This window comes from Sinocyclocheilus grahami, unplaced genomic scaffold (genome assembly GCF_001515645.1).
Source record: "Sinocyclocheilus grahami isolate Dianchi unplaced genomic scaffold, SAMN03320097.WGS_v1.1 scaffold544.1, whole genome shotgun sequence".
Classification (NCBI taxonomy): Eukaryota; Metazoa; Chordata; class Actinopteri; order Cypriniformes; family Cyprinidae; genus Sinocyclocheilus; species Sinocyclocheilus grahami.
This window is the reverse complement of record NW_015505723.1, coordinates 601,557-619,357: the sequence shown is the minus strand read 5'-3', so window position 1 is coordinate 619,357 and position 17,801 is coordinate 601,557. Positions and strand designations below refer to the sequence as shown.

General features: G+C 37.2%; 1 protein-coding gene across 1 annotated transcript in view; it reads left to right on the top strand.

Annotated features, from left to right (window-relative positions):
- The window catches only part of gmds (GDP-mannose 4,6-dehydratase), a 72,687-nt gene extending 56,740 nt beyond the window's left edge, over positions 1 to 15,947 (top strand). The window contains exons 8-11 of the mRNA XM_016238676.1: positions 8,635 to 8,753; positions 8,979 to 9,075; positions 15,435 to 15,503; positions 15,593 to 15,947. Coding sequence (XP_016094162.1) covers positions 8,635 to 8,753; positions 8,979 to 9,075; positions 15,435 to 15,503; positions 15,593 to 15,655 — 348 coding nt within the window. The 3' untranslated portion in view covers positions 15,656 to 15,947. The remainder of the gene's footprint in view (positions 1 to 8,634; positions 8,754 to 8,978; positions 9,076 to 15,434; positions 15,504 to 15,592) is intronic.
- The last annotated feature ends 1,854 nt before the right edge of the window (positions 15,948 to 17,801 follow it).

Here is a 17,801-nt window from a genome sequence, read left to right as displayed (position 1 = left end):
TGACAAAATTATGCATTAGAGTGAAATATGTTCCTTGTGGTCCACAAACACACTCGCATTAAGCCGCTACATTCACATAAACACACCACGAATTTCCCTGATGACTGACTTTCACTCTTAAACACTTTTTAATACACACATGACGATCTCAGAGGTGGTCCGAGTGACCCTGGGAATTGTCAGCATATTTTACGAAAACACCTCCAGAGAAGAGCTCTTTCTTACGGTTTGTTTGTTTTTTTTTTAGTTCTCCGATTTCATTGGAGTCTGCAGGAGTCCAGAGGAGCAGCCATACTTGTGCGCGCACAACTTATTTTAGTTGTGCCGTTCTTTTCCCAGGCTAATAAGGTTTTAATTAGATTTTAAGATGTATATTTGAAATAGACTGACAAGAGGTTAACCCATCACAGATCAGGTATCTTACTCCACCCATCTTCCTCAAATGAAATCAGATCTAGAACAGAACCGCTGCAGATATTGAAGCCGAATTAAGCAAACAGGTATCCGAGGCAGTGCTGATCTTTAACAGTTATCAAAACAGCACATTCTGTACATACCTCCACTGCTGCCAGCACCTCGGGCCAAGCGCAAAACACTGACGAGGCTTTTGTCCTCTCTTCCTTATTCTTCAGACCAAGAATTTGACAGTTTATTGGTTGGTGACGTGTTTTGGCCTCTTTTATGAGTCTGTTTCAAACATGCGGCAGGAACTGGCTTCCTCTCTACCTGCATAAACACCTGAAACCAACACCTTTCATTCTCTCCTCTTATTTCCTTTAGAGGGCTTCCTTCGTGTTGTGAATATCGCTGCTAATCTGTAGATTAGAGGTTCGATCTTGTGGATGTGTGCCAATGTTTGTTTAAGCCTGATTGTTGGTAAAGTGAGATGATTGGACTGTCTGTACGTGTATGTTTAGATGAACGGTTTAATTGTGCCTTTTAAAAAGATTACAGAGTTTAATGGCCACACACTCACCACCTTGCATTCATTTAGCCTGATATAGACACATGCCAGCTTGCACATTTACTGATTCATTACACAAACATCCACATCATAATAATCATCAGATCGGTTGGATCTAGCTTCACTGATAGCACTAGATAGGAGGAAGTTTTATCTTGTAAGGCAAAAATTACAGAAATTTAAGGAAAATATGCACACACATAGGGGAAGCATTACAATCTTTCCTTACTGTATTGTTGTTAATTAATGGTGTGGGTTTCTCTCCTCTTATTTCCTTTAGAGGGCTTCCTTCGTGTTGTGAATATCGCTGCTAATCTGTAGATTAGAGGTTCGATCTTGTGGATGTGTGCCAATGTTTGTTTAAGCCTGATTGTTGGTAAAGTGAGATGATTGGACTGTCTGTACGTGTATGTTTAGATGAACGGTTTAATTGTGCCTTTTAAAAAGATTACAGAGTTTAATGGCCACACACTCACCACCTTGCATTCATTTAGCCTGATATAGACACATGCCAGCTTGCACATTTACTGATTCATTACACAAACATCCACATCATAATAATCATCAGATCGGTTGGATCTAGCTTCACTGATAGCACTAGATAGGAGGAAGTTTTATCTTGTAAGGCAAAAATTACAGAAATTTAAGGAAAATATGCACACACATAGGGGAAGCATTACAATCTTTCCTTACTGTATTGTTGTTAATTAACTGTGTGGGTGTGGGTGTGTGTGTGTGTGTGTATATAGGCTTTATAGGAAAAAAACAACATTCTGACTAGATGTGACATTTTTGGAACAATGGAAATGACACAATGGAAATTTAATGTCCATTTTTAATGGCTGAGTTTTTTAATTAAAATTTTGCACAGTATGCTAAAATTTTCTTTGATAAGATGTGTTTCTAAATTCCCATTTAAAACAATTTAAAGAAATCTTTCTCATTAATTGACTTGTTTCTTAGTGGACAACTAGTTGACCATCCTGACCTATCTGTAATTCTGACTTTATTTTTGCTCTTTCCTTCCTTGTTTTGAGATACTTTCTTGGTTCATATCAGATTTCAAATCTTTTGCTTCACTTCTTTTTTTAATCCGCATTTACAGAGACCTCTATGCTGCGGGACTGATTTTTCTGCACCTCTGACCAAGTGAAGGCAGATCCTTCTGTCTGTCTTTGTGACGGTGCTAAGACAGGCAAGAAAAGAAGTGATACACATACACACACCTCTCTTTGTTCATTGTACTCCAGGCAGTAAAACCTCACCTGGGGAAAGCATCAGCAGTAAGATTCGCCAACACGACATGCCTCCACAAATACAACTGTCATCACTCTCTCTCACACACATTCTCACACACAGAGTGCTCATTGGGCAGAAGTCTTGGCCACATAAATGTTCATTCTATCTGTCTCGCGCGCACACGCAAATACAATTAAAAGAGTCCTAATGTGTGAGAAAATTCCCAACAGTGTTACAGCTTGACCTTTCACTTTTATATGACCACACAAAATGAAGCCACCTGTGAAACAGACAGGAGAGGACGAGTGTGCGTATGACGTCGCATCTGTGTTTATTGTGAACATTTATAGAAGGCAATGTTGAACTCTTCTGTTTTCCCGCTTGCAGAGTTTCTGTGGTCACAGAAGTTGTGTGCACTGCTAATGGATGTGTATGGGAGTGTGTGTCCCCGCTCACACACCTGTTCCTCATTTTCCAATTTGTAACCAATCTGCTCTCAACGAGGGGCTAAACGGCCCTGATAACCATCTTGACTGCTCTCTCTTTCTCTTTCTCTCTCACACAAACACACACGCGCGCACACACACAAGTTTCACTGTCTGGATGCATATGAGTTCCAGTCAATAAACTGCATCTGTAACCGTTTTTTATCTTCCATCAGATTAAATTATAGTTTCTTCCTGTCTCTACTGGTCAGTCATTTTCATGATCGATATGACGATCTAAGTCTGGCCCTTCAGCCTCAATAAAAAAAGCGTCCCACTAAAACCTACTATAGGACAGTGATTCCCAGCATGCATCTCGGGACATACATAAGCAGGTTATTCATAAAATAATATCAAAAATTTTTACATTTATAAAAATAATTAGTAAAAAAAATTATACAAATATTTTTAATATAAAAATAAAATAAAAATGTTAAGTATATTACTAATTGTTAATTATTATTAATAAAAATAATTATGATTAATATTTAATAATGTTTTATATAAAATAAAATAATGTTAACAATGAAAATAATAATAAATAATAATCAACAAATGTATGCAGGTATTTGCCATGATCAAATATAAAATAATTGAAAAAAATGTTTATTATAAAATGATTTTAATGAAAAAATGTTAAATATAATATTAGTTATTAATTATTGCCTACGTTTTATATAAAATAAAAAATACTCTTAATACGATTAAAAAATATTTTAAATCTAATAATTAATATTAAGTTAAAGTTAAAGGAACACATTTCTAGTATCAATAAAAAGTACTTAAGCCAGCTAGTCATTCATGTATTTTTATCCAAATTTTGGGATGAAAATACTGCTTTATTTTATTTTATTATTCCAATTTTGTGTTATTCAAATTCATGAAAATTTGGATGGAAGGGGGGACAAATAAAGTTTTTTGGGCGAAATGTCGCTTTAGGAGATGATATTGTTCTGATATGGACCATCGAACACATCCAGTCATGCATCAGCTCAGATGGTCTGACTGGAACTATGCCATGTTTTTGACGTGTGTAATGGTGAACTCTGTGTATCAGTGTTGTGCATTTGTATTGGCCGGCACAAGTGACGTGAGCTGTGTGGAAAAGTCCATTTAAAATAGCATTAATGAAGTAACCAGGTGATCCGCGGTCAAAAACACACTCTCATCGTCTCTCTCACTCAGTCATTTAGTGGTCAGTGCTAACTCTCTCTCTCTTTGTCTGCTCTTTCACACTCTCACCCTCTTTCTCATTCAGTGTGTGTGTGAGCAAGTGTCACCATATGACAGCCTGTCTCTGCCTAATTCAAACCACCTGCCTTAAACAGAGTACTTTTGTGCTCCATACAAAAAAAGACTGTGTCTGTGTGTGTTGTGGTGGGTAGAGGGGAGTATTTAAACTTTCAGCAGCTCCAAAAATAAAAATAGGCTTTTAAAAACAGGCAAACCCTTCTAAACCAATGACTCCTGGAGCTATAGAGTCAGTTCCAGGCTATGTATGTGTGTGTGTCCTTCCCAGTGGATAGTTATGAATAGTTGTATTATTACAGAGCAAGATCTACCTGAAAGACTCGTACAGTTCATATGTGAGGAATTCTTCACATGGCGAGCTGGAGTGTGTGGGCAATTTTCTTTTTTTTTTCTTTGTGTTGCAATCGTAAATACATGTTTGGTTGAATTGCATTCAGTGTTGCAGAGAGAACTGCAGGTTTGTTTATTGCAGAGTAACAAACTTAAAACAAATGTAAATAGCCAAAATGTTATGTCTTATATAAGAGGAATTTTTTTTTTTTTTTTTTTTTTTTTTATAGAAAGATGCATTTTCCCCCCCCCCTTTGAATAATAATATAACAAGTTAATAAAACAAGTCAACTTTTTATTAAATGTTTTGTTATTAATGTTTTTACGTTGGTTTTTACTTTACAATTAAAGTAAACTTTTTTTGTAATACTTTTTTCTTTACTTGCTTTTAACTTTAGTTTACTTTTTTTTTTTGTCCCAATTATGACTATATTAAGAGTATGCATATGTTTTTATAGGCTACCAGTCCGAAATTTGCACACACTTTTTAAGTAGTTTTGGGCTAAATTGGTTACTCCATGATCTTAAAATTATTTGATCTAAAAGCTTAGTTTTCATAAAAATTTTGCGTATGTATGAATTTCTTTACAAAACAGCACATTTTTTTAAATGCATGACATTTACAGAACTGTGATCTAGACCGGATGGCTACTTTGAAGAAGATTAAAATTATAATTGGTTTTACTACATAATTCCCATACCTCAATTAGTGCTGTATCATAGTTTTGACAATTTTCCTTTTTTTTTTTTTTTTTTACTTAGGTGAAAACAGTAATAATGAAGAATGTGTAGGAGTGTTCAGAATATTGACTGGTAGTGTAGTTACGTAAACGTTTATAACATTTCCCCTTGGAAAATTAGCCACCCAGGTAATGTAAATTGAAATTTGTGATTGGATGCATATGGTCATATGACCAGTGATTGCATAATATGACGTCATTTATAATTCCAAAACTTAAGATGATTTGAATATTTCAAGATACTTCATTCAAAAGTGCCTGCGGGGAAATACACACGCGCAGGTGCATAAAAACAAAAGGGCCATTGAGGCCGAGAAGAGGATGTCATCACAGTTAATCCTTTGTTTTCTCTTTCACCTTCTTTTAAACTCACCTCTCTCTCATCCAAGTTTATGTTTGCCTGCATGGACGGATGGCAGGAGGAACACTCACACAGATTCAAAACAAACTGGCATACATGTAATTTTTGGAAAGCTCAGAGACGCCTTGATTCACCAGAGAAGGAAACTTCCCTTGAACCTCACATTTTGCTCTACCTCTGTGACCCTTTTACCGAGCTTTAAAGTGATCATTTAAACAGATGTATGCGTGTGTTTACCGATCCATGCACAGGTCCTGGATCAGATGGTCATTTTTGTGTTTGGCCAGTGTTGAAGGGAATTGACCTAAGCCCTGGCGCTGGACTGAACAAGCCTGTATAACCTTCTTTCTTCTGTCAAACACAAAAAATATATGATGGGTCCAGTGTTGCTTTGGACCTCATCGACTTTCAGAACATAGGCAAAACAGTTTAAACATTCTTCAAAATATCTTGTTTTATGTTTCACAGGTTTGAAATGACATGAGGGCGGTAAAAAAATATGGCAAGTTTCATTTTGGGTGAACTATCCCTTTAAGACTTAAACATTTTTTTTTAAATAAGTTACTTTTTCTAGCCAGATCAAATCACATTTATTTATAAAGCAATTAATATTATTGACCTAATTTATTAAGATCAAGCAGATCAATTTTTGTTTCAATTTTTGTTTCAATTATAGTGTAAGTAAACACTGAAAATATTTAAATTGTGTAAATTGTTCCTTTAAAATGGGATTTAAAATCATCAGTAGAAGGAGAGGATCTAATATGGGGCGGCAAGCTATGAGGCGTGGGCCGCAACAGAGAGGCACGATCATCTTGGAACCGGCAAAAACAAGTTATTTGAAGACCTTAGAGGCCTAGGAGTATGATATTGTGGGACAAAAGCACATACGAGTTACCGAACCATGTACACAGATGATGAAAGCATCTTCTTTCTTTTTCTTTTTTATACACAAAGTTTGCACATTTGCGGCTGAAACGGCCAGAGAGCCTCAGAGCGTCCAGACCCCTCCTATAACGCCAGAAGAGAGTGTGTGTGAACAGGAAGGAAGGGGAAGGGAGTTGTGCTGCAGGCCTCTCAGCTGTCTCTCACAGCGCTAATGATCCTTGGAGAGAGGCGTGAGGGAGGAATGGAGAGAAAAGGACGGAAAGCAAGGGATGTTAAGACAGATACAGTATGAGCCAGGTTTCAGTTCAGAATATTTTTCCTGTTGGATACATTTACAGTGGCGTTAAACCACCTCACATTTCACAAAATTCCATGCTGACAAATCCAGAAAGTTGCTGAATAATAATGGCTTTCAGGAATGAATCAGTTAAAGTGCTTCACTTTGCCATCAGTGTGAGAAAGAGAGAAACAAAAGAGTGAAAAATCCAAGAATGCTGTTTGCGGTGACTAAAATAAGAACAGAGAATGGTGCAGACCATTTCCTCCCTTCACTTGACCTTTATGTCTGTCCCTCTTGTTTTCTCTTCAGTCTTTCTCTCTCACACATAGACACACTGTTACCGCTATTACATGTAGGTTTCATCATTTAGAAGCTGTATTGGTGAAGATGGAAAGCTTTGTCTTGACCTTTGACCTTACCTGGTGTCATCATGGTCATTATTACATATTTTATGTGTGTATACTCCGGAATCAGCACTCACAGCACCAACTGACAGTAAAATCTTTGTATTACTTGCCAATAAGCATGTACTTTTATTAGGAATTGCAACATTTTTTATTAGGAATTGCAACATTATATGGTTTATGTCAAACTGTAAGAAGCTTGATGTCAGTGACACGCGTCTTCTAAAGAAAACATCTGTCGTGACTAACAACTTGTACCTCAGGGGAAAATGTACTGTCAGACATTCATCTTCTCCAGAACCCTGTGACAACACATACGTGAATATACCTCAACAAAAATATGAGGAACAGCATTGCCGTTTGTTGTCTTCATGTTTTTGTGACGCATACCAAAAGCTGTGAATGACACAGTGACTTGAGCTATTTGTCACAAGTATGCAAAGACAGAAGAAAAAAAATCTGCTTGCACAGACTTCAATATTTAATAAAACCGCAACATTTCTACATTAGGCATTTTTACTTGCCTGCAACCATTCAGGTGTGTCAGGGGTGTTTATGTATTGCACTTAATAAAATAATGTGAAATAACAGTTTATTGGTCAGTGAAAAATGCATATTTATGGCTAATAAATTTTCTCACTTATGCTAAAAAATTAATTTTGGATCTCTACATGTGTGTGTTAAGGGAATTTCTACATTTCAGACTAGACTAAATCAAACAGAGCAGCTCTGAACACGATCTTTATCCTTCGCAGTGGGTGTTTAGTGGTTTGTGATGTAGAACAGTCATTTTTAATTAACCTACAGATGTTTAAAATACAGTTTGATTGCTTAGACTTTGTGCTGTGCTAAAATCCAAAGCTGTATCCATCAAAATGCTGTGTGAGTTCCCTCAGTGTTTCATTTTATGGTTTTCTCTTTCTGTCTGTCTGTCTGTTATCTCGTTTGAGAGGTTTTTTTAAGTGAGTGCAGCAGGAGTGAAATATGAATGAGTTGGGCGGCCAAGTGCGGCGCTCCCACTGCAGCGTATAAAACGTGCTGATGGGGTCTTTATCCCTCCATCAAGCTGAGGGGAAGAAAAGAGCACAGTCCTGTCAAGGGAACGGGGCGATTCTCCGGCCAACTGGCTAAAAGCTAAGGCCCTGGAGTCCGAAAATGTGTATGAGAGATAGAAAGAGGGAGCTAAAGCCAGAGAAAAAAAGACAAAAGGCTATCACCCATTGACCTCTTGGCAAGCATTCTTGATTTAAGTATCTCACCATTTATTTCTCCAAAAGCACTCTCTCTTTCATCTAGATCACTATGTAGATGTAGTCTGTGCTTTTGTGTCATCGTGTAGTGGTTGTATGGACTTGGGAACTCTGTGCTTTATTCCCACAATTGGCATCCCATGAGGCCTAGTGTTGACGTCAGGATGGGGACAGCCATGTGTGTTTGTGTGTTGGGGTGTGTGTATCGTAACCACATAAAAGCATATCCTACTGGGAGCAGATGTGTCTGTGTTGAATCTGTGTCGTGTGTATGCGGGGGAGTCTTGATACTTGATCACAAATGTGAACCTGAGAAAATAAAGCTTTTAGTTTTGATACTGTTATATGAAGTCATCATATTGATATGATATCATCAATCACATCTGAAATGGATCGTACGTCATAATAATGATATTGATCTTGATGTTTCTGTTTGTTTTAGGCGATGTGGCTGATGTTGCAGCAGGAGGAGCCTATCGATTTTGTCATTGCGACGGGGGAAGTGCACAGCGTACGGGAGTTCGTTGAGAAGGCCTTCAAACACGTGGGCAAAACCATTGTGTGAGAGCACACGCGCACACACACACACACACATCTACCTCAGATTAAGCCTATTTGGTTAATCTGGCACATCTGGTGTTGATTCGCCGACAGGCTGTACAAGACCACAAAACAACATGCAAGCACACCATAAATATTGTAAATATGTAACGCATATGCTGACAGCTGAATTGAAAAACAAATAAAATGAAGGCATGGGTTCAAAGCTCAAGTTCTCGCACTTAGGTGGGAGGGGAAGAATGAGGAGGAGGTGGGCCGATGTCAGGAGACGGGAGAGATTCATGTGAAGGTGGATCCGAAGTACTATCGGCCAACTGAAGTGGTAAGGCACTGCAAATATCTTCCCATGTATTAAAAGATCATAACATCCAAGGTGCCCTTAGGAGGTGAGACATTACAAAATGTCATGCATAGACTACTGTACAATAAGTGTTGACATCTCCTAGATATGTGATGAGAATGTTTTATTTATTTTATTACATCATTAGACAGCTGTTTGTTTCAATATTGTTCATAGTGACTTATAATCCATTAAATCAGCAGCATTCAAATCTCTAGAGAGGATTTGAGGGCGTTCACATAGGACACGTTCTTTCTTTATAAAAAAAACAGCTAGCCATTGCATAACTCAATGGAAGGGGTCTTGCGACTTTTTGAAAGAACTTGTTTTTAACTTGGCGGAACTTCTTAAAAATGTGTCGCTTAACATACAACAATTCCCCAAATAAGCCAGACCCAATGTGTTGGCCAATTATGCTGTGTTGTTTATTTACACTGCCATTAAAAAGTTTGGGGTCAGTAAAAATAATACTTTCATTCAGCAAGGATGCTTAAAATTGTGAAAAACTGCATCATAGTTTCCCCAAATATATTAAGCAGCGAATCAACATTGATAATAATTAGAAATGTTACTTGAGCACCACATCAGCAATGTTTTCTGAAGGATCATGTGACCCTGAAGACTAGAATAGATTACATTTCAAAATGTATTCAAATAGATACAAGTTAATTTAAATTGTAATAATATTTCACATAATTACTGTTTAAACTGTTTTTGATCAAATAAATGCAATCTTGGTAAGCATAAGAGACAAAACATCTCTTCGTCAAACATCAAAATATCGCAAACTTTTAGACAGCAGTGTATGTGCGTAGTTCAACAATTAAAAAGAAATATATATTTTTCTATGAAGTACTCAAGTAGACAAGATGATTAAAATGTCTGTCCTTACCTGACATGTAGATGTCAGATTGTGTGTGTGTGTGTGTGTGTGTGTGTGTGGTGGGTGGTCATTCAGGAATGAGAAAGGGCACTAAATCTGTAAAGAAAACATGCACATGAAATGACAGATCAGAGGTTTTCTCCAAGACACATGTTTACTGCGTATGGGTCAGAGGGGTGTTTCCAAGGACCTATTTCAGTTAGAAGAAAAAATAACAAAGGTAAGACAGAAAGAAAAAGAAGTGCAAAAGAACCAGTGCAGAAAGAAAGAAATCTGTTATTCGGGTATAAAGCTATTAAATATTTTTGGTATCAGGTTTTTGATGACCTCCCAATGCTGTTACATAATATCAGCCCAGGATACTTAAAGACACTCTAAAAGGCATAAACCGAACAGGCCATCCATCAACACAGAGGCGAAATGGGAATTTGACCTTTAACCTCTGTGATAGAAAGTAAATCACTGCATTTCCTCAGGAGGCAGGAGTGTCAGTAGGGGACGCACTTACAAGGATGAATGAGAGCGAGTGTGTGTATTTGCGATAGATTTACTAATGCGTTGTCCACAGGCTACATGTGAACATGTTTGAAAATCTGTTGGATGAAGCCTATAAGTAATCAAATAGCTTTTTCTGGCAGAAACAGAATAGAAAAAGGATCTTACTTTAATTTCAAATGCGTAATTATGTTTGCCAGCACACACACACACACTTGCTTCGCCTGAAGGGAGTAACTGGATGAAATACACACCTATTAATAGGAAAGCAGTGGGCTGAATACGCTACCTGTTTATCCAAAGAGACCATCGTCAATCGTCACATGAAATGTGTGTGTGTGTGTGTGTGTGTGTGTGTGTGTGTGTGTACACACACACATATATATATATATACTTTTAAACAAACATTTAATTATAATAATTTGAAGAAGAAATTATTCAAAATTTGATTATCTTAATTCATTTTCTTTTTTCCTTATTCTTTTATTTCTTTATCATCATAATAATAATAATAATAATAATACTTTGATAGAAAATCCTCTGAAATTGTTTTTTATTTTAGTTATTTTATTATCGTTGCTGTTGTAATTAATAAGAATACTATAATATAAAATACTTTTGTGAATTTCATTTTTAAAAATTCATTTTTTAAAGTACCTTTGATTCCAGTAATGGTAATAATATATACTTTAAAATATAATAATAATAATAATAATAATAATATGAAGATAAATAAAAATACTTTATTATTTTATTAGTTCATTTTCTTTTAATTTTCTTATTCGCTTATTCTCTTATATCTTCTTCTTTTTCATAATAATAATAATAATACTTTGATAGAATATCCTCTGAAATTGTTTATTTTTGTTATTTTATTATTGTTGCTGTTGTAATTAATAAAAATACTATAATAGAAAATACTGTTGTGATGATAGAAACTGTTTCTTAACTTTTTAATTTGTATTATTTAATTTTACTTATTATTTCTCTCTTATTTCTTATTTTTTGTTAATAATAATAAATAGCTTTTTTGACAGTTTAGCATTCAACGCTATTTAGACTGTTCGATATTTAGAGAATGGACAGCCAGTGTTTCCTTAGCCTTATACTCATGAAACTACTTCAGACATTTACATTTAATGTATTTATCCAAAGCAAATTACAATGCATTTAGGGTATGTCAGTATGTGTCTTCCCTGCAAATCAAACATATGACTGTGATGTTGATATTACATTATAAGTAGGCAGACAGTATAACTGACACATGTGCACTATTATGATGTATAGATCTGTGTGCTGTGTTTACGTAGCATGTAAGCGCATGCATGTTTTTTGGTTTCTGTTGGAATGAAAGGTGGCTTTGACCTTTCACTCCAAGGATCAGGATGGGGTGATCTTATCTGCGCTGTGGCAGAGGTCAGGAGCGAGATAAAAAGCATCCTGTAGTGAGCAGCACACACACACATGGAGGCCCTCACTCTGTGAATGCAGGAGTCTGTCTTATCTGACCCATGTTGAGCGTCATAGTACCAGCATGCAAAACACAGCTGCATCATCACTTACCTGCAGCTTTGCTTTTAATTTGAATGCAAGATCCATTTTATTTCAGGCTCAAGCTTAGTGGCCAAACCTGCATGTTTTTGTGTGTTTTTAGATTTATGTGCTTGTTGAAGGCAGGTTCCCCACCTTAAGCGGAGCTTAAGCCTCTGTTGTCTGTCGTGATGCTTTATGGGTAGTGCAGTCTTTAGGGTTTTCTGGGTATTATAGTTGCTGTGGTTGAGAGGCTGGCTCTTTGTGACAGCTTTACGGTGATATGCAGTGTAATAGGTCAGAGTTGTTAAAGTTGAGTGTGAATGATGTTGTAAAGATTCTGGCCGGTTGCCAGGTAGAACTCAAACCTGCAATAAAGCCGCGCTCTTACCGTTCAGCTTTTCCTCATGATGACCATATATACATCCACGTTTATTTCCATCACACTTTACAGTAGAGCTTAACTCACTTTCATAACGTTACATGGCACTTTTTACCTCGCTCCCCGGGACTTTTTTTTAACCGTGCTACTCTGTCTTGCAGTCCGTTTTTGTCGAGAGAGAGAGAGACCAGAACTAAAAAAATAAAGAGGGAGAGAGGGGTGTAGGTTCTCCCCTGGCCTACTCTCTGGTATTTCCTGAAGGACTTTGACTGAGCGGAACCACCCTGGGCCCCACGGAGGGGAAAGAGAGAGAAAGAGCTTTTAAAAAAGAATGAGAGTTGAGAATATAACACTTAAAAAGCAAGCCAAGTGTAAAGATCCCCAGTAAACAGGTGATTTTTTTTTATATAAATTAAATGTTTAGGGAAGAAAGACATTCCCTTTTGAGCAAAAGCAGTAGAGAATGTGAAGATATTACATCACTGGATGTCTGTTACTAAAAGTTTGCAACATTTAAAGGGTTCAGTAAAAGTTAAGCTCATTTGACAGCATTTGTTGTCTAATGTTGGTTACCTCAAAAAAATCATTTCAGCGTGTTCCTCATTTTCTAAATTAAACAAATGTATAAATCAAGATTACGGTGAGACAATTTTGGAGGATTTAAAAGCAAAAATGTGATGCTTATAATTTTATAAAAGCAGTCAAATTAATTCTTCTGTTAATACTCATGTATTATATAAACTGCAAATCTGTTTAAATAATGTTGACCATTGTAGAGTTTTAGGTATTACGTTGTCATTGTAATGAAGTTGTAAAATTGTTTAATTTTTCACACTAAAACTGTCAACACACTTATTGTTTATTGTCTTGTACTATAGTAGCTGAGTATTTTACCATTTACAGATTGGCTCCATTCGCTTTCATTTAAAGTGATTTTTTGTTTAAGAAAAAGAGGGACGAGTCGAATTTTATTTTTGTGATGATCAACATTTTACCACTAGTGCTGTCGACTTTGATGAACTTATATTGAACCTGGAACAGTTCTTTAAACTAGGTTGAAATCAGATGCAACTAACTAGATTAGTTACTTAAAGTAAAATGAGCAATTCACTCTTTTACGTAAACAAGCCTGTTCATTTGGAGGGATCAAAACAATCCTGTGCTATATTAGATCAGAAAACGTTTTTTTCTTCCCAGCAGGTGTCTTTGTGTAAATGCGAAAAAGTGTGTTAACTTGTGTACCAGTGTTGGGTTTGTTTGTGCCATGTGTCATAATTACATCTTGGGTGTGTGTGCGCGCGCGTTCGCACTTTCACGGCTGTGTGTAGTGGGAGAGGGGAGGTTAATTGTGGGCTGCCCTCTGTAAATGGCATGTCCCAGGCTCGTTATCTTGATTGAGTAATTAACTCTGGCTCTCGGCACTCTTACTCTCGCTGTCAGACTGCTGAACTCCTGACACCTCGCATTCCTCGCTCCCTCTCCCTCACGCTTTCTCCTCTCTCACTCTTTAACTTTCACACAGCTCTTCTCTCCGAGCTTTCAATTTATCATAATTTTCCTTTCTCTCCATGTCATACCTGTCTCCGTCCTCTCTCTCCTCCTCTTCTCTCACTCTCGATCACTCCAGACAAGACTCCTTTTTTTATTACACACATGTGCAAGGAGCTCATGATAATAATTCTAGTAGTGTTAAAGTGATAGTTCATTTAAAAATAAAATTCTTTCATCATTTACTCACCCTCATGTTGTTGCAAAACTGTGGGACTTTCTTCTATAGAACACAAAAGTTGTTTACTTCTTTTTGTACATTCAATGAAAGTGCATTCCACTGTTGTTTTGGAGCCCGATATCATCTTTTGTGTTCCGCAGCAAAGGAAAAAGTCAGAACAGGATTTTTATTTTTGGGTGAAACTGTCTTTAATTGAGCTTAATGTGTATATTGTGATTTCGGTTACACTGTATAAAAAAAGAAGTGAAATTTACAATAAAAATTTCATTAACTGATATAGTGTTAATATACCAACCTACCGAAGTAGCACTAAAATCGGTTTTGTATCTTTATAATGCAAACAACCACCAAATACACTAGTGGTAAAGAGAAAACCACATATAGAATATACATACATAAATGCATATATATTTAAGGTGAACATAATGTCATACACAAAGTACATAGAACACTGAACAACATCAGGTGTCACAAAATCTGAATTTAAAAAAAAAATTTTTTTAAATGAACATCTAATAAGAAAAACTAAGAAAGAGTTACTTCAATGAGATTCAGATTTTTCGGCATTGTACTCCATCTCTTTTACGCATGAAAAAGATGAAATCATTTTTTTTTATATATATATATATTAATTTTATATATACAGTACCATTCAAATATGTTGGTGTCAGTAAAAATGTTTTTGTAAAAACGTTTCTTAGGCTCACCAAAGCTACATTTATTTGACTAAGTATACAGGACAGTACAGTACAGTTAAAACAGTAATATTGTGAAAAATTATTACAATTTAAAATATTGTTTTTCTTTTTGAATATATTTTAAAATGTAATATTGTTTTATGATGGCAAAGCTGAATTTTCAGCATCATTACTCCAGTCTTCAGTGTCACATGATCCTTCAGAAATCATTATAATACCTGAGAAGCACCTTTAAGTGTGTGTGTGTGTGTGTGTGTGGGCGGGTGTGAGTTTTGCCATCCCAGCAGGAGAACAGAAGGGGTTAGGCCACGAGAATCACATAATCCATCATGCTCTGGCACTGAGAGAGGGTTGGAAAAGAGGGGGTGCTGGATGGATGGCCTGCGTCGGCCCTCACCTTCCCCCCGAGACACAGAGCTTGACACCTGTGTGTGTGGTGCTGGCGGTTGTATGTGGGTGTGTGAAAGTGAAGAAGAGTGTGAGTGCGTGTGTGTGTATGTGGGGGTGGGGGGGGTACAGGTTGGGAGGTCCAGTTAATAAAGAAGGACTAAACCACCCCTTTGTGTTTTTTTTTCTTCTTCGTCATAGTTTTTTCCCCAACTCACTCTTTTTCTCTTTTTCTAGGACTTCTTACAGGGAGACAGTTCAAAAGCCTTGACGATCCTGGGCTGGAAACCACGTGTGACGTTCGAGGTGAGCATTCCTGTAAAAAAAATCAAAGCGGTTCACTTCCAGTGCACTGGAGATTGAGAAATAATTGTTGTATGTGTGTATTCCAACAGGAGCTTGTTAAAGAAATGGTGGACGCGGACATCGAGCTCATGCAGAACAACCCAAATGCCTGAGCCCACACGCCTTCATCTCCATGCATGCCAAAGAGGCGGTTGTCATGTGTTTGTGTGTGTGATCACTGGAAGAAGCATTCAGCTGCATTTCTGTTCCTCTGTCTGTCGTTTTCGCTGCTGCTTCAGCTTTCTGATCTCAGTTTCACTGTGTTTTGAAGGTCCCCGCTGTTGCCTTTCTCTGTTCCTTAATACTGTCATATTTAAGATTATGTGTATGGATTTTTAGTTTGTGTTCTGTCTAAATGATTTTTATCCATTTTTTATAAAGCGGTTTTTATTCATAATCATGAAAGAAATGTATAAATAAGGGATTAAAGGGTTTGTAGAGCTTTTTAAAGCTGTTTGCTGTTTTATTCATGTGATTTCTTAAACTGAAGCGATGACATTAATTGGTTGGAACTTTAAAAATTGTTTCCTGATTATTTAAAATGCAAATACAAACTGTGACGTTTTAAAATTCAGTTGCAATGTGTGTAAAATCTCCAAAGAGTCATTTGAGTGTTTTTGTGGTTCTCAAACTTTTTTGACCCCCCAAAAAAAATGTTTATGGGGGGTCAGATTAACATAAATATGTAGGTTTACGTGTTCATTATGGTTTTAGTAGGCTACTTTATTCATGTATTTTAAGTCACTCCTTCAGACCTCCTGGTTGTGAACCGTTGGGTTTTAAATGTTTTATGTTGAAAGGTTCGGTTCTCAGAGTAGATTTGTAATTTTAAAAGCTTAAAACTTTTAAGGTGATAACAGTGTTGTTTTTACCTTTGTTTCCTATAATTTAGCCTATATGCTATTAAACAGAACAACATTAGCGATAGCAATAGAAGGCCTATAGAAAATTAGCTAATATTGCTGACTCGGTAAGCAATAGCTTGAAATTAGCTTACATGGTTACAATCAGTAAACATCATTTTGAAAATTACTGTCAACTTTTCAGTTTCATTCTCTCTCGCCTCAGAAGTGAAATACACAGTGAAATGCGTCAGAAAGCGGCTCGCGCCAGCTCTCGCGGGTTGCTCGGCGGTCTCGGAGCACAAGCGCTCTCTTGTATTCGGCGGGAAACGGGCGTCCTCGAGGCCTCGCGCTCCTTCGTTCCAGATGCTCGAGCTCGGCCCACCGCGCGCAGCTGAGGGAGCAGTAACTCGGCCTTGTAAAGCAGCTCATGTTTAATCACCTCTGACGTCGGGCGCAGCTGGGCCACTGAACCCTGACAGTGAAGACATTTCGCTGTGTGCGAAAATCCTCCGCCGTGTTTATTTGTAATGGCGACACGGTTGTCCTCATCAAAGTAACAACAGATGCAAGAGACCTCTGTCAGCGTAAGTGTCTTCAAGCGAGGAGAGAGAGACACGGTAAAATCAGTTTCTTTTAAACGACTCAAGAGGCCACGGATATTCTGCTCTATTCGAAGTGCCAAAAGAAGGTCATTTGACACCAACGTCCTAGAAAGTGGGGTCTTTGAGACCATCGTAAGACAGGCGATAGTGGGGGCGGTTGATGTATGTGAATTTGTGTTTTTGAGACGGCATCTCGAGCCAGTGGAGTGCCATTTAAGCGCCTCAAACAGCGCAGCAATGTGAGCGCGCGGGCCTGATTGGAACCAGACGGTGGCTAGCCGGTCCGCGAGCGTAAAAAGCACTTTTCCACTGGCCTGGGTCGCGGGATCTACCGCGTACAGGTGCACAGGCCGCGAGCAGCCACTAACTACCTTATGTATCCCGGCGAGTTTATTTTTACGCTTGAGCGGGGACATAGCTTCTGCTATTTTGTTTGACTACCCTGCTGATATTCCCGTAAAAGCTAGGAAACGTGAAATTCAATTGGACCAACAAATGAAAGTATAATAACAAATTTAAGGGACGTGAAAAACCTCCAAGTCAAGAATTTAATATAATGCTTTATTTATATTCTCTGTCAGTTATCTCAAAAGATTTGTAATTAAAAATGCACGGAACTCAAATGATCCTCTCTGCGACAGCTGGTTTTGCGCACTGCTCCCAAAAGTCCTGAAATGAAGTTTATTGGCTGGTTTTAATAATGAAATAGTATTTAAAAATAGGCCTATATATATATACTTTTTAAATATTTAATAATGAAATATTTAAAAAATGTATAGCAATATGGAGAATTTTATATAGTGGTATTCTGT